General features: G+C 38.8%; 1 protein-coding gene across 1 annotated transcript in view; it reads left to right on the top strand.

Moving 5' to 3' along the window:
- Positions 1-16064, top strand: part of VWDE (von Willebrand factor D and EGF domains) — a 72799-nt gene extending 56735 nt beyond the window's left edge. Inside the window, 1 exon segment of the mRNA XM_024767018.1 lies at positions 15858-16064. Within this exon segment, the coding sequence (XP_024622786.1) occupies positions 15858-16064 (207 nt within the window).
- Positions 16065-18394: the final 2330 nt, after the last annotated feature.

Raw genomic sequence — 18394 nt, forward strand, 5'->3', positions numbered from 1 at the left:
GAGAGAATATTTGTATAGCATATATCTGATAGGGGACTAGTATCCAAAATATATGAAGAACCCTTACAACTCAACAATTAAAAGATAAATGACCCAACTAAAGCATGGACATAAGATTGGAAGAGATACTTTTCCAAAGATGATGTAAAAACAGCCAAGAAGCACATGAAATGATGATCAATATCATTAGTTATTCTGAAAATGCAAATCAAAACCACAAGGAGACACCACTTTCCACCCACTGAGATGTCTGTAATCAAGAGGATGGACAATAACAAGTGTCAGCGATAATGTGGAAATATAGGAATTTTCATACATTGCTGGTGGGGATGAAAAATGGTGCCGATACTTTGGAAAGAGTTTTATTTTTTCAATAATTAAACCTAGAGTTATATTACCCAGCTATGCCGCTTTTCAGTAAAGACGCAAAGGAATTGAAAATATATACTCACAAAAAACTGTACACAGATGTTCACAGCAGCATTATTCATAATAGTCGAAAGCTAGAAACAACCCGAATGTCCATCAATTAATAAATGGACAGACAAAATGTAATACATGCATAAAATGGAATATTATTCAGCTTTAAGAGGAATGAAGTACAACACGAATGAACCTTGAAAACACTATTCTCAGTGAAATAAGTCATTCGCAAACAGACACATATTGTACAATTCTATTTATATGAAATGTCCAGAAAAAGCAAATCCATAGAGCCAGAAAGTAGATTAGTGCTTGCCAGGGGCCAAGGGGAGGGAAGAACTGGAAGTGAATGTTAATGGATATGAGGTTTCTTTTGGGCCAAGCCTTTTACTATAACTATTATAATATGTTAGATTATATTACATATACTATATTAGTCAAAATAGACTTAGCAATGCTGTAGGAAAGAACCACAGTAAAATCTAAGTAGCCTAACACAATCAAAAGTTAATTTCTCATTAATGCTGCAAGAAAGATCTCATATTTAGTATCATTTACTAGAGAGAGTTCAACTCATCAAACCACTGGTGAAATGTTAGCTGTATCAAACAGAGAGTAAAAGGAAAGACAGAACTGTTTTAACGATCCTTCCATTGATAGCATCCTCAGTAAAATACATATTTACAATATAGGCTATATTTTTGCCATTTGTTTTTTTCTTGTTAAAAAAATTCTTTAACAGATAAATTTACTTAAAGCCCTGAAAATTCATTGCTCTTTAATGACCTATAACGGCTTTTGTCTTCCTCATTTAAAGATGTTTTTATGCCTAATTAAAGATAAAACAAGCATCTCTCATGCAGTTAATTTTCATAACATTTTATGACCACAAGAAATAAAATTAAATTTTGTAGTCAACAGCCTAATTTCTGTGGTTTAGTAATAAAATTTTAGCTGTAATGGAAATATGTAGGGATTTACCTTATAAATAATCAAATGATCAAAATAATTTATAAGGACATAAAATAATTTAAGGACATTATTTTTTAACATAAAGAAATTCATATTTTGTTACTCTTATATATACCTAGTCAGTTAAGACATTACTTGTTAAGCTTCAAAAGTATTCAAAAGTCCTCAGCAGTAGCTCAAATTTCAAATTTGCTATATTTCAAAAGAATTTTAATTATATAATGAGACAGATTTTGAAGATAAGCAATACATTCTTAACAGTAGCATCAGTTTCTTGGGTAGACAAAATATGGATTGGCCTATATGATACAGCTTGAGAATGTTTCTCCAAGGACACTCCTACTTGCTACTCTGTCTTAAATTCCAATTAAAGATTCAGTCACTCAAATATTTTTTGATTATGTACCACACTTTGTTCAAAGACTTGAGAACTCAACAGAGAACAAAAATGAAGACCTTGTCCATTTTCCTGAAACCTTAGTCATTCATTATCACCTTGATAAGGTTTGCCATATATATTCATTCTGCCTATACTATTATTATTATTATTATTATTTTTTTTTTTTGCGGTACGCGGGCCTCTCACTGTTGTGGCCTCTCCCCGTTGCAGAGCACAGGCTCCGGACGCGCAGGCTCAGCGGCCATGGCTCACGGGCCCAGCCCCCCCGCGGCATGTGGGATCCTCCCGGACCGGGGCACGAACCTGTGTCCCCTGCATCGGCAGGTGGACTCTCAACCACTGCACCACCAGGGAAGCCCTCTGCCTATACTATTATTAACTCAATAATTTTCTTTAAAGTGATTTATTTTGCTTACGTCTATAAAAGAAAGAAATCAGTTCAATACATTTTAAACAGGTAGCATTTGCTCTTAATAGACTGTAATTGTAAGGAAATTAATACAAGGAAAACAAAACAACTTTATTAATTAATAGATTCCATTTGGTAATGGCTATGACCCTGATGATTCTGAACTTGTGGAATGCTCTCTCCTTATTTAAAGGGGGAAATCAGAAACTGTTTGAGAAGTCTTAAAGGCTACAAAAAAACCTGGAACTTTTCACATAATCAGAATAATCACTGAGTGATTTATTTTTTAATATGATGTCTCAACACTCAAACTATCATCACTTTGGAGAACAATTTAATCTCCACTAAAGTGGGTTCCTTGGCTCTATGGATTTGTCCTCCTGTGAAATCTTTTTCTTAAATACAAAATATTCTGTTTAGATTACTTGTATTGTGAAAGTAACTCTGTATTTTAAGTGACCTCATAGGATAGGAAGTCTTCTGAGGTATTAAGACTCTTGAGTAGATTATAATGGAAGAGACCCACTGTGCTCAGGCCTCAAACCTCTGAGATTCTAATAAACGGGAAAAGTGGAAAGAGTTCAAAAGTAAGGAGAAGGCAGATTTAACCTTCTTCACAACTTTGCCTTTGAAATCAGCTAGAAAGTCAAGATAGGGCAAATAGTAATTCTCATTTTCAATTTATAAAATGGTTTAGTTCAGTGAGTAATTAATAAATTCTTAAATAATTAATATATTCCCAAATTAAACTTCACTTTAATTACTTAACTGAGGTGTAACAAATATTACACCTGTGTGTTGTAAGTTTATTATCTCATTTGAGAAAACATAAGTCCAAGCTGAAATTATTATTAAGGGAAAAAAAAACTGGCATTGGTGTGCTGGACAGTCTTTGTTTGCCCAACTAGAGATTACTCCTTATTTATTATCTCCACCCTACTCTGTATTCTGGAAGACTGAACTTGTGTGGATTACATTAGCAAGTTCCCTTGTCCTCTGACATTCTATTCAATTGGGTAAGCCCCAGAAGGAGGTTAGAGGAAAGGACGAAAATGAAGTCTGAATGTGGTTTTTCTTCGACTTCCTTCCTGTGGGGTGAAATGGGTTGGCAAGCCCCTTGACTAAAGATCTCCGCTCCTGTCAAGGAATTCCTCTCAAAACAGACCTTTCTGTCTTTTTGCTCCTTCTGTTCTAAGGGTGGTATTAGTGCCATGATTCACTAGTCTCAAGGTACAGCACTACTTCTTGTGGTTTCCCTATTCTTTGTCCACATAGTTTTAAAAAACAGTCATTTTATTAAACACTCCTCAAAACACCCAATTTGAATTGATCACTTTTTTTTCCTCCTAGGCCCCTGACTACCTCAAACAGTCATTTATCTTCTCAAGAAATTTGATGGTTTGGGGCCAACTATTCACCACATAGAATTAATCTTTAATAAGAAGACCTAGTTCTTTTTTTTGTTTGTTTGTTTTTTGGCCATGCCACCTGGCATGTGGGATCTTAGTTGCCCAGACAGGGATCAAACCCGCGCCCCCTGCATTGGAAGCGTGGAGTCTTAACCACTGGACTACCACGGAAGTCCCAAGAAGACCTAGTTTTAAAATGACAGTTTCTTGTATTATTTTATATTTCAGAGGAAACAGACATTCTGCGTTATTATTTAACATTTGAGTTCTTGTCCTCTATTCCATTACATCTTACAGTCTTTAGGGAGAAAAAGGTTGTAGACTAAAATGCAAAATTTCAAAAATAGCTAAAATGTTATATTATCTGATTGAAAATACATATTAAAATAAAAATATGTTTTCTCTTGTAAGAGATACGTTTTTAAATTTTAATGACTGGTTTTGGCTACCGTGGAGTAGCTAGGAACAGATTTGAACTCCTATTGTGAATACAATAAAAACTGGAAAAAATTCTAAATTTAAAAAACAACAATTTTTAGGCACTGAAAAGCTACCACCCAGGGCTATCTATGATCCTTGAGAGAAGTGAGGAAGATGAGGTGAGCCCTGCACTCACTGGCTTTTTCACTGAGGCATTTTCCAAACTGTTGTTAGCCAGGAAAATAGAGCCCAATCAGAGAGTACAGTCTCACTGGGTGAAGAAAACAAAGATCAGAGTTCAGGATTACATAGTCAGTGGGATTTGAGGATCAGAATACTAAAGAGAAAGAGGCCAACACAAGGAGGCCAAAAATATGCATTAAAATTTCCCTCTGGGACTTCCCGGGTGGCACAGTGGTTAAGAATCCACCTGCCAATGCAGGCCACAGAGGTTTGAGCCCTGGTCCGGGAAGATCTCACATGCTGCAGAGCAACTAAGCCTGTGCACCACAACTACTGAGCCTGTGCTCTAGAGCGCGCAAGCTGCAACTACAGAGCCAGTGTGCCACAACTACTGAAGCCTGCATGCCTAGAGCCTGTGCTCCGCAGCAAGAGAAGCCACTGCAATGAGACGCCCACGCACCGTAATGACGAGTAGCCCCGCTCGCTGCAAGTAGATAAAGCCCGTGCACAGCAACGAAGACCCAATGCAGCCAAAAATAAATAAATAAATTTATTTAAAAATATATATATACCTCTGGTCATTGGCCAATACATAAGGTTTGCATGTTTATTATGAAGCACTGGGAGATATACCAGAGAATAGCTGTTGGGATACTGAAAGGTTGATTAGAGATTTTAGAAGCTGCACAGACTGGATTTTGGGCCCACTAGAACAGAAAGTCCATCACAAACAGGCCTTTTAGTCTAGGAAGGTCAGCCTTACAAGTGAGGACAAAAAACCAGGAGTAAGAATATAACCAGCATAGATCAGGGCCACACGTCCTTAAATTAAGTCATTCAAAGTAGGTGCTGGTAATTTACTGCTTGCCAGAGCAAAATATGACAAAATCTAGAAGAGTATATAATACAATCAAGAACTCCCACATACAAGAATTCACACTGCTTAACATAAAATTAAAAATTACTACACAAGCAAAAACAACAACAGAAACAACAGGTAATCACTTATATTCGAGATGTAAAATAGTCAATAGGTCCAGACCCAGATATAATTAAGGAAATGGAGTTGCAGAAAAAGACTTCAGAATTACTGTGAATAATATAATAAAGGGGGAGACAGACCTTCAACATGGCGGAAGAGTAAGCCATGGAGATCACCTTCCATCCCACAAATACGTGAGAAATACATCTACATGTGGAACAACAACTACAGAACACCTACTGAACGCTGGCAGAAGACCTCAGACCTCCCAAAAGGCAAGAAACTCCCCACGTACCTGGGTAGGGCAAAAGAAAAAACTGAGACAAAAGAATAGGGACGGGACCTGCACCAGTGGGAGGGAGCTGTGAAGGAGGAAAGGTTTCCACACACTAAGAAGCCCCTTCATGGGTGGAGACTGCTGGGGGCAGGGGCGCGGAGATTCGGAGCCAGGGAGGAGAGCGCAGCAACAGGGGTGCAGAGGGCAAAGCGGAAAGATTCCCGCACAGAGGATCGGTGCCGACCAGCACTCACCAGCCCGAGAGGCTTGTCTGCTCACCCGCTGGGGCGGGCGGGGCTGGGAGCTGAGGCTCGGGCTTTGGAGGTCGGATCCCAGGGAGATGACTGGGGTTGGCGGCGTGAAGAGAGCCTGAAGGGGCTAGTGCACCACAGCTAGCCGGGAGGGAGTCCAGTTTTTAGCTGGAGTACAGTTTTTAGTGCTTGGTATCACTGGTGGATTTGTTTTTTGGTTTCGTTCCTCTCTTCATTCTTTCTTTCTTTTTTTTAAATTACTTTTAATTTTTTTTTAATTTTTAATTATTATATTTTAATACCTTTATTTTATTCTATTTTTTCTTTCTTTCTTTCTTTCTTTTTTTCTCCCTTTTATTCTGAGCCGTGTGGATGAGTGTCTTGGTGCTCTGGCCAGGCATCAGGTCTATGCCTCTGAGGTGGGAGAGCCAAGTTCAGGACACTGGACCACCAGAGACCTCCCAGCTCCACGTAATATCAAATGGCAAAAATCTCCAAGAGACCTCCATCTCAATGCCAAGACCCAGCTCCGCTCAACGACCAGCAAACTACAGTGCTGGACACCCCATGCCAAACAACTAGCAAGACAGGAACACAGCCCCACCCACTAGCAGAAAGGCTGCCTAAAATAAGGTCACACATGACCTGCCCACCAGAAACACAACATCCAGCCTCATCCACCAGAACACAGGCACTAGTCCCCTCCACCAGGAAGCCTACACAACCCACTGAACCAACCCTAGCCACTGGGGAATGTTTAACAAGGACCTAGAAGAACTAAAGAGCAAACAAACAATGAGGAACAACACAATAAATGAAATTAAAAATTGTCTAGAAGGAATCAATAGCAGAATAACTGAGGCAGAATGGACAAGTGACTTGGAAGATAAAATAGTAGAAATAATTACCACAGAGCAGAATAAACAAAAAACAATGAAAAGAACTGAGGACAGTCTCAGAGACCTCTGGGACAACATTAAACACACCAACATTCGAATTATAGGGATCCCAGAAGAACAAGAGAAAAAGAAAGGGACTGAGAAAATATTTGAAGAGATTATAGTCGAAAACGTCCCTAATATGGGAAAGGAAATAGTTAATCAAGTCCCGGAAGCACAGAGAGTCCCATACAGGATAAATCCAAGGAGAAACATGCCAAGACACATATTAATCAAACTATCAAAAATTAAACACAAAGACAAAATATTAAAAGCAGCAAGGCAAAAACAACAAATAACATACAACAGAATCCCCATAAGGTTAACAGCTGATCTTTCAGCAAAACTCTGCAAGCCAGAAGGGAGTGGCAGGACGCATTTTAAGTGATGAAAGGGAAAAACCTACAACCAAGATTACTCTACCCAGCAAGGATCTCATTCAGATTCGACAGAGAAATTAAAACTTTACATAAAAGCAAAAGTTAAGAGAAATCAGCACCACCAAACCAGCTCTACAACAAATGCTAGGCAGGAAACACAAGAGAAGGAAAGGACCTACAATAACAAACCCAAAACAATTAAGAAAATGGTAATAGGAACATACATATCGATAATTACCTTAAATATAAATGGATTATATGCTACAACCAAAAGACATAGACTAGCTGAATGGATACATAAACAAGAACCATATATATGCTGTCTAAAAGAGACCCACTTCAGTCCGAGGGACACATACAGACTGAAAGTGAGGGGATGGAAAAAGATATTCCATGCAAATGGAAATCCAAAGAAAGCTGGAGTAGCAATTCTCATATCAGACAAAAGAGACTTTAAAATAAAGGCTATTACAAGACACAAAGAAGGACACTACATAATGATCAAGGAATCAATCCAAGAAGATATAACAATTGTAAATATTTATGCACCCAACAGAGAAGCACCTCAACACATAAAGCAAATGCTAACAGCCATAAAAGGGGAAATCGACATTAACACATTCACAGTAGGGGACTTTAACACCCCACTTTCACCAATGGACAGATCATCCAAAATGAAAATAAATAAGGAAATTCAAGCTTTAAATGATACATTAAACAAGATGGACTTATTTGATATTTATAGGACATTCCATCCAAAAACAACAGAATGCACTTTCTTCTCAAGTGCTCATGGAACATTCTCCACGATAGATCATATCTTGGGTCACAAATCAAGCCTTAGTAAATATACGAAAATTGAAATCGTATTAAGTATCTTTTCTGACCACAATGCTATAGGACTGGATATCAATTACAGGAAAAAATCAGTAAAAAATACAAACACATGGAGGCTAAACAATACACTACTTAATAACCAAGAGATCACTGAAGAAATCAAACAGGAAATCAAAAAATACCTAGAAACAAATGACAATGAAAACACGATGACCCAAAACCTACGGGATGCAGCAAAAGCAGTTCTAAGAGGGAAGTTTATAGCAATACAAGCCTACCTCAAGAAACAAGAAAAATCTCAAATAAAGAACCTAACCTTACACCGAAAGAAATAGAGGGAGAACAAAAAACCCCAAAGTTAGCAGAAGGAAAGAAATCATAAAGAAAAGATCAGAAATAAATGAAAAAGAAATGAAGGTAACAATAGCAAAGATCAATAAAACTAAAAGCTGGTTCTTTGAGAAGATAAACAAAATTGATAAACCATTAGCCAGACTCCTCAAGAAAAAAAGGGAGAAGACTCAAATCAATAGAACTAGAAATAAAAAGGACAAGTAACAATTGATACTGCAGAAATACAAAGGATCATGAGAGATTACTACAAGCAACTCTATGCCAATAAAATGGACAACCTGGAAGAAATGCACAAATTCTTAGAAAAGCACAACCTTCCCAGAATGAACCAGGAAGAAGTAGAAAATATAAACAGACCTATCACAAGCACTGAAATTGAAACTGGGACTAAAAATCTTCCAACAAACAGAAGCCCAGGACCAGATGACTTCACAGGCGAATTCTATCAAACATTTAGAGAAGAGCTAACACCTATCCTTCTCAAACTCCTCCAAAATATAGCAGAGGGAGGAACACTCCCAAACTCATTCTACAAGGCCACCATCACCCTGAAACCAAAACCAGACAAAGATGTCACAAATATGGGTTTCCCTGGTGGCACAGTGGTTGAGAGTCCACCTGCCGATGCAGGGGACACAGGTTCATGCCCCGGTCCAGGAAGATCCCACATGCTGCGGATCGGCTGGGCCCGTGAGCCATGGCCGCTGAGCCTGCGCGTCCGGAGCCTGTGCTCCGCAACAGGAGAGGCCAGAACAGTGACAGGCCTGCGTACCGAAAAACAAACAAACAAAATGATGTCACAAATAAAGAAAACTACAGGCCAATATCACTAATGAACATAGATGAAAAATCCTCAACAAAACACCGGCAAACAGAATCCAACAGCATGTTAAAGGATCATACACCATGATCAAGTGGGGTTTATCCCAGGAATGCAAGGATTCTTCAATATACGCAAATCAATCAATGTGATACACCATATTAATAAACTGAAGAAGAAAAAACATATGATAATCTCAATAGATGCAGAGAAAGCTTTCAACAAAATTCAACACCCCTTTATGATAGAGGGACTTACCTAACACAATAAAAGCCATATATGACAAATCCACAGCCAACATCTTTCTCAGTGGTAAAAAATTGAAACCGTTTCTACTAAGATCAGGAACAAGACAAGGTTGCCCACTCTCACCACTATTATTTAACATTGTTTTGGAAGTTTTAGCCACAGCAATCAGAGAAGAAAAAGAAATAAAAGGAATCCAAATCGGAAAAGAAGAAGTAAAGCTGTCACTGTTTGCAGATGACGTGATACTATACATAGAGAATCCTAAAGATGCTATCAGAAAACTACTAGAGCTAATCAATGAATTTGGTAAAGTAGCAGGATACAAAATTAATGCACAGAAATCCTTGCATTCCTATACACTAATGATGACAAATCTGAAAGAGAAATTAAGGAAACACTCCCACTTACCATTGCAACAAAAAGAACAAAATACCTAGGAATAAACCAACCTAAGGAGACAAAAGACCTGTATGCAGAAACCTGTAAGACACTGATGAACTTAATTAAAGATGATACAAAAGACAGAGAGATATATCATGTCCTTGGTTTGGAAGAAGCAACATTGTGAAAATGAATATACTACCCAAAGCAATCTACAGATTCAGTGCAATCCCTATCAAACTACCACTGGCATTTTTCACAGAACTAAACAAAAAATTTCACAATTTGTATGGAAACACAAAAGACCCTAATAACCAAAGCAATCTTGAGAACAAAAAACAGAGCTGGAGGAATCAGGCTTCCGGACTTCAGACTATACTATAAGGCTACAGTAATCAAGACAGTATGGTCCTGGCACAAAAACAGAAATACAGATCAACGGAATAGGATAGAAAGCCCAGAGATAAACCCAGGCACATATGGTCACTTTATCTTTGATAAAGGAGGCAAGAATATACAGTAGAGAAAGGACAGCCTCTTCAATAAGTGGTTCTGGGAAAACTGGACAGCTTCATGTAAAAGAATGAAATTAGAACACTCCCTAACACCATACACAAAAATAACCTCAAAATGGATTAAAGACCTAAATGTAAGGCCGGACACCATCAAACTCTTAGAGGAAGACATAGGCAGAACACTCTATGACATAAATCACAGCAAGATCCTTTTTGACCCACCTCCTAGAGAAATGGAAATAAAAACAAAAATAAACAAATCTGACCTAATGAAACTCAAAAGCTTTTGCACAGTAAAGGAAACCATAAACAAGATGAAAAGAGAATCCTCAGAATGGGAGAAAATATTTTCAAATCAAGCAACTGAAAAAGGATTAATTTCCAAAATTTACAAGCACCTCATGCAGCTCAATATCAAAAAGCAAACAACCCAATCCAAAAATAGGCAGAAGACCTAAATAGACATTTCTCCAAAGAAGATATACAGACTGCCAACAAACACATGAAAGTATGCTCCACAACATTAATCATTAGAGAAATGCAAATCAAAACTACAATGAGATATCACCTCACACCAGTCAGAATGGCCATCATCATAAAATCTCAAAACAAATGCTCGAGAGGAAAAAAGGGAACCCTCTTGCACTGTTGGTGGGAATGTAAATTGATACAGCCACTATGGAGAACAGTATGGAGGTTCCATAAAAAACTAAAAATAGAACTACCATATGACCCAGCAATCCCACTACTGGGCATGTACCCTGAGAAAACCATAATTCAAAAAGAGTCGTGTACCACAACGTTCTTTGCAGCTCTATTTACAATAGCCAGGAGATGGAAGCAACCTAAGTGTCTCTCAACAGATGAATGGATAAAGAAGATGTGGCACATATATACAATGGAATATTACTCAGCCATAAAAAGAAACGAAATTGAGTTATTTGTAGTGAGGTGGATGGACCTAGAGACTGTCATACAGAGTGAAGTAAGTCAGAAAGAGAAAAATAAGTACCGTATGCTAACACATATATATGGAATCTAAAAGAAAAGTGGTTCTGAAGAACCCAGGGGCAGGACAGGAATAAAGTTGCAGAACTAGAGAATGGACTTGAGGACATGGGAAGGGGGAAGGGTAAGCTGGGATGAAGTGAGAGAGTGACATGTACATATATACACTACCAAATGTAAAACAGATAGCTAGTGGGAAGCAGCCACATAGCACAGGGAGATCAGCTCCGTGCTTTGTGACCACCTAGAGGGGTGGGGTAGGGAGGGTGGGAGGGAGATATAAGAGGGAGGAGATATGGGGATATATGTATATGTATAGCTAATTCACTTTGTTATAAAGCAGAAACTAACACACCATTGTAAATCAATTATACTCCATGAAAGATGTTAAAACTTATACATTAAAGTTAGTGAGAAATAATAAGGAAATGAATGAAAAATGAATGATTTTTGCAGAAGTTTAAAATCTATAAAAAATATCCTTGACTTCCCTGGTGGAGCAGTGGTTGAGAGTCCGCCTGCCAATGCAGGGGACACGGGTTCGTGCCCCAGTCCGGGAAGATCCCACATGCCGCGGAACGGCTGCGCCCATGAGCCATGGCCGCTGAGCCTGCGCGTCCGGAGCCTGTGCTCCGCAACAGGAGAGGTCACAACAGTGAGAGGCCCACGTACCCCAAACAAACAAACAAACAAACAAAAATCCTAATGGACATTTTAGGACAATGGAACAGCAAAATATAGTATCTGAATTAATAACTTATCGAATAATTTTAACAGCACACTGACCGGAGGAGAAGACAAGTTCAGTGAATGTAGAGATAAAACGTAAGTAAAACCCAGGAAAAGTGTGGGGACCCTCTGTAGCCTGTGGACCTCAGAAGTCTCTCCTTCTCACACTAGTTTAGGTCTGCCTCCCACAGTTCATCAAAGTGACATTTAAGTGTCCCTACCAGTCTCTAGCTACAGCAGCTCCTGCTCCTATAAGCAGAAAATCTATTTTATCTATGATTCTTTATATTTGCTTATCTCTCCAGATTTTACATGGTGGTTTGCCCCGTAACCTCAGTTCTCCAATAAGCCCAAGATAAGTCATTGATTTTCAAATTATTTTTCATGATTTTTCTTATGAGTGGTGACTTCTAATTTCCTTGCATGTCAGAGTTGAAACTGGAAATCTGCATACATTTTTAAATAAACTTTTTATTTTAGAATATTAATATACATTTTTCAGAATTTATCTCTTAATCCAAAACCAAAATGTCCCTAATACCAAATAAAGAGACATTTTTCAGAATGTCCCTGTTTCTCTTTCTTTCTTTCTTTTTTTTTTTTTGACAGGTTCAGTCTCCTCCAAAGGAAATGCTATGTCTGTAATTGGTCCTTGCATGTGTCTCAACTGCAGCTTCATAGATGACAATCTTCTCAATAATGGCACTGGACTACACATATTTATCTTTAAAAGAACCTGGACCTGTATTTTATACCACATACAAAATTATTCAGATATTGGTCATAGACTTATGTGAAAGCTAAACAACGAAGCCTCTACATAAATAAAAATAAAATACATCCATGCAGTAGCCATAAAAATACTGACATTTGTTAAAATTAATAACTGTTCAGTAAACTAAATTTTCAAGAGAATGAAAGGTAAGATAAAACTGAGAGAAAATAACCTCAATACATATGTATCAACAGAACATACAAAGAATTCCTATTAAGTGAGAAAAAGAACATTCAATTGCTAATGGGTAAGATTTAAACAAAACTTCCTAAAAGAGAATATCAAAATAGACAATAAATATATAAAAAGATCCTCAAAATATCAGTTTTCAGAGGACTGCAAGATAAAACCACTCCATATCCACCAGAATAGCTAAAATGAAAAAGACCAAAAAAGGATGTGTGCGGGTGTGGACCAAACAGAAGTTTTACTGTTATCACCAATTTGGGAAAATATTTGCCTTTTCCTACAAATGCCATACATAATTATAATCCTTGACCTACCAATTCCTGCACAGTAATAAAAAACAACTTATTACTGATACACACAACATGTATGAATCTGACAAACTTAATGCTGAGTGAAATAAGCCAGACACAAAAGAGTACATGATGTATGAGCCTATTTACAGGAAGTTCAAAAAGAAACTAATATGGTGATAAAATCAGGATACTGGTATGTGTGTGGTGGGGATTACTGTCTGGGTAGGGACACGAGGGAATCTTCAGGGAGGTCTAGAATGTTTTATATCTTGATTAGGGTAGTGGTTACACGAGTGAATCAACACATACAATTTTATCAAGCTATATATTTAAGACCTGAGCACTTTAGTTTGTGTAAGTTATATCTCTATTTTTTAAAAAGACATATTCTCCTCTCCCATCCAAATGAACTCAATATAAGGTTGAAATCTTTGCTCCTCACACAATCAACCTTTTGTCCTGCTGCAAGGACCAAACAGCAATGTTACGTTCAAAATATAAACATATTTTCCTTTAAAATTTAATTGTTAATATATTTTTCATAATAATAATGTTAAGCTTCCTTTTGATTGTTCATGTTTTAAAAAACTGAATCAGCCTGCTGCCAAGTATATACAGAATCATCTAGTCCAATGTTTCTGTGAAATATTGAGTAGTGGGAATGTGACACTAATCAAAGATCTAAAGCAAACATATTTTTAGGGTTGAATGGACGTTTCTGCTGCATATTGTCTCCCAAGTAAAATGTCTAATTTGGGGGTCCCTTCATTGTCTAGTGACGATCCTTGAATTAAGAACAAAAGACTATACCTACCAGTTAACGCTTTATATATAGTTTTCCTTAGGTTTGCAGAATATTTGCTTAGTACTAGTCAGTCAATTCCAGTTAGACCATTTAGCAATAATGTAACAAACCAGGAATCTAGAGATATGGAACCGGGGAAAGTTTACACTAGTTTAACAGAAATATAATCTGTACGTAATATCAAGTATCTTTTGGGGCATTTGTATTAATGATGGATCAGCCATTTGGGAGTGATTATAGCAGAAAGCTCCTTGTATTAGGAATCTGGCATCAACACTATTTAATCATGGAGCACTGGCCGAAGCTCTGGGTCTCAACTTACTTCTACATATAAAATAAAGGGTTATTTCTAAAGTTCTTCCACTCTATTGCCTAAGAGAAAGTCCCACAATAACTTTTTCATATACTATATTATGACTTTCTCCATACTAGTCACTTACATATGTGAACTTATTAGAAATTTAATCATTTTTTGCACTTTATATATAGATCAGTGCTTTGCTAACTATGAGAAAAAGAGAGCCATTTTGATATATGTGGCAGTACTACTTTAAGAAAACGTCATGGTATGCATTAGATCTCCATTCTCTCTCCCCTTTTCATTATGTAGCATGAAAATATTCTATATCTTGATTAACGTAGAGATTGACTACACTATGCTCATCGCTGCATACTGTACCTGATTACAGAAATACTCATCTGAATCATCTGAAGATATCTGAAAATACTCATCTTATTCATCTGTAATGTCCTCTCAATCCTATACCAAAAATTGTACCCAGGAAAGTTGGGAGGGCCTTGTTATATAATCAGGTCCAGCCCATCCAAATATAAAAGATACAATAAACAAGACAACAAACTGTTAAATAAAATATTTTCTACCTTTGTAAAAACAAATATACCTTTACGATATTTTTTTTAATGTGGTAAAGAAACAGTAAAATGCACAGCACAGTTTCAAAATTAATTTACTTTCTTGCCAAAAACACCGTGACACAAGGGGGGTTGCAACTCCGTGGGGACGTTGCATTCTAGGGAAGAGCTCCCCGAGACTTAACCTCCAGAGAAACAACCTAGGACAAGAGACACCCTTGACTACTAGTGTGAACCTCTCTCTGACCTGAAGCTTCTCTTCCAAAACACAACCAAAAGGCTTCCTTGGTGGTGCAGTTGTTGAGAGTCCGCCTGCCGATGCAGGGGACTCGGGTTCGTGCCCGGTCCAGGAAGATCCCACATGCCGCGGAGCGGCTGGGCCCGTGAGCCATGGCCGCTGAGCCTGCGCGTCCGGAGCCTGTGCTCCACAGCGGGAGAGGCCACAACAGTGAGAGGCCCGCGTACCGCAAAAAAAAAAAAAAAAACAAACCACAACCAAAGTGTAACCAGGGATATTAGGGCCAGAGCAAAGAGCCTCGACATCAGGTCACATTTGCCTACAGGCAAAAGACCTAGATACCTTTATTTTTAGGAAAATTTGACATGTGACCGTTATTCTCTCGCTAATATTTGGGCCAGGTATATTAAATTGTCTAGTGTCCTTTGTCTCCAAAAGGTAAAGCAAAAGGTGGTTACTAGGGATACAAAAAGTTAGAGCTGAGGCCTTGGGACCATCAAACATACCTAAAAGTAGCTGGGGAGAAGTCCTGCTTCTCCACCCCGGGTTATGACAACACCCATACTTAGCAGGAAGCAGTTACAGTAAACAACCTGTGCCCATCAGCGCCCCTCAAGAATGAGGAGCAGGACAAAAGGCAGAGGAGGGATCTGTCACCGGCAAAGCCCATTAACAATTCCCAGGAAATAAAAACAGAATGTGGGCAATAAAGTCAAGTCTAACCTTTTTTTTCTCCTTTGGGCTTAGTCCGGTTTCATTTGCTCACAGGGGGCCGCACGCAGAGTCCACACACCCAGCCCTTCTGACCGGAGCTCCCAGTGCCGAGCTTCCGCGCCTGACACCTCGGCTTGGCTGGCTGTGCGCAGAAGGGCCGCGCACGACCCCGCAGTTCAAGATGGCGGTGGTGGGCTGTGCGCAGACGCGCTGCACCGGCACTGCCGGCAGGAGCCGTGAGCAGTACGCCTGCGCCAACCCGCAAGAACTCCGCCCTCTCCCCCGCTGACAAGACCCGTAGAAAGGAGCCCTGCCACGGCCTGTCAGGGAGAGCATGTACTGGGAAAGTAGGAGGTCGTACCTCTCCATTCTTTGATCAAAGAATAAAGATTTCCTTTGATTCTGAACAAAAAAAACAGAAGGAAGGGAAGGAGGGAAGAAGATTTCTCTTTATGCCACCTGGTCCATGCCTGGAATTCTCTGCCCACTTGATGACCCCCAAGCCCTACCTCCAGGGCTCTTCTTTAAAAGTCTTGGAAGAAACCTGAGGCTGAGGCAAGGTTGTTGTTTTTTTTGGCTGCACCCCACCGATCGAACCTGTGCCCTCTGCAGTGGAAGCACTGAGTCTTAACCACTGGACTGTGAGACAAGGTTTTAATCGAGACTTTTCAGAATTTTCTTTGCTCTGCAACTGAATGTGATGATGGCAGGTCCAGCTGTTTCCAGCTGTCCCCACTCCACCATCCATTCCTTCTCCCTGTCTCTTCCCACCCCAATATCACTCCACACTTGAGGGGTCTGCAATGCCCACAGGCACCCTCACAACCAGGATCCATAGACATCTCTGCTAACAGCATTTCTTTACCCTTAGGGTCTAGGGAGGAAGACACCCACTGCAAGCAGGCCAACAGGAAGAGAGACTCCAGGAAAGAGCTCCCATGGGGATGAAGAGTGGGCTCAGCGCTCGTGGAACAGACAATCCAGAGTCCCAGTTACCATGGTATGGTCTAGAAGGCGGAACACAGTCTCTGGGTGGCCACATGCCCTTGGTCCTGTCAGAGTGACGTGGAAAATGGCACTGCTGAAGCACCTGCTGGGGTAGAGGCCCCTATTGTCCAAGTCCACTCCCAATACTACTGGGGTGACAAAATTTAGTATGTTCAACAGGGTGTAAGGATGTAAAAATATTAACTGTGTGCAAAATGTCAATGCTGTAAACAAAAAGCAGAACATTGGCAAGAATACTCAGTGAGTGGAAAATAATCCTACGACTGATGCTTATAGGCCATCACATCTGGTTCTAGGCAGAACATAAAGCATGTGGGTTTTGTATTAATGTCCTCCTACCTCTCCATGTCCCTTCTTCCCTCTCTCAGGATGAAGAACCTGTTCAAAACCTGGTACAGTGTTGTCCCACTCAGAATTACTCTCATCAAAGAGGTAACATTATTTTTACTTTCCTTCTCATCCCTGGAAACTCCCTTGGTCTTGAGGAAAATGATGTCAGCTAGGTGAAAGGGGAAAAGCAAGGACAATAAGAGCACTCTTCAGCAGAATCCTCTCAGAGGATTTTTTATAGATGAAACTCACTGGAAGAAATGAATCTTTCATTGGTGGAGATTGTGGTATTACACGCAAGTTTGTTGAAGACATTGTTTGGTCCGACGCATTCTATCTTTAGCTACCCCAGTTGAAATTAGGAACAATATCACAATCACAATGGTGCATTTTGGAAAATATGATGAAAATATACAGGGCTCTGAAGATATTTTTTTTAACCTAGGAACATTAAAAGTATTATCACATTGCATAAATAATGCTGGTGATGGAGGGGAAGATGGAAAGGCAGAACGGAAGATGTATGAAAATATACAATTTCTATTAAGAGATAAATTAAACAGAGTAAACATCATTATAATTTCTTCATAGTGAAAAAAACAACTAAAATATTAGCTGTCTCCTTCCTAAGGAAAAAAATAGCAAGTGTTTTTTCAAACTCTTTTTAGACATTTAAATCTTAAGGGTCTCTTCCAGATTTTCATTTTTCTACTTTACAACCTAGGAATGGCTTTTTAGAGGTACTGTTAAGGACTCCATTCTTTTTCACTAATATGAGATTATAATTATTTCATTGGAAATCACCACTATATATTATTTTATACTTATTTCTTCCATAATTTTGTTCATGTATTAGTCTCATACAATACCTACCTTACAGGCTATTATAAGAAATTGCCAAGAGAGATTTAATGTAGAAATAACAATGGTATATGGTGTCCCTACTTATTCATTTATGCTTACATAACTTTGGAGGTGCTCAAGGGTTCCACAAATATTGAGTCATTAAAGCTTAGTACTCCTGTGAGGTGCACTTGGCTATTATCATTATAGTTTATTATTATTCAGGCAAATCAAGTTTCCCCTGGAGTGCTGAATGGCTCCTGCAGAAAACGTAGACTTTTTAGTGTTCTGTGTCTGAGAGTTCACATTACAGGTTTATAAAATTAGCTCATTTTTCCTAGGATTGTCTCTTGTGAGTTACTGGCCATTATCCACTTCAGGCAGCATAG

This window comes from Neophocaena asiaeorientalis, unplaced genomic scaffold (genome assembly GCF_003031525.2).
Source record: "Neophocaena asiaeorientalis asiaeorientalis breed wild unplaced genomic scaffold, Neophocaena_asiaeorientalis_V1.1 scaffold70, whole genome shotgun sequence".
NCBI classification, from domain to species: domain Eukaryota; kingdom Metazoa; phylum Chordata; class Mammalia; order Artiodactyla; family Phocoenidae; genus Neophocaena; species Neophocaena asiaeorientalis.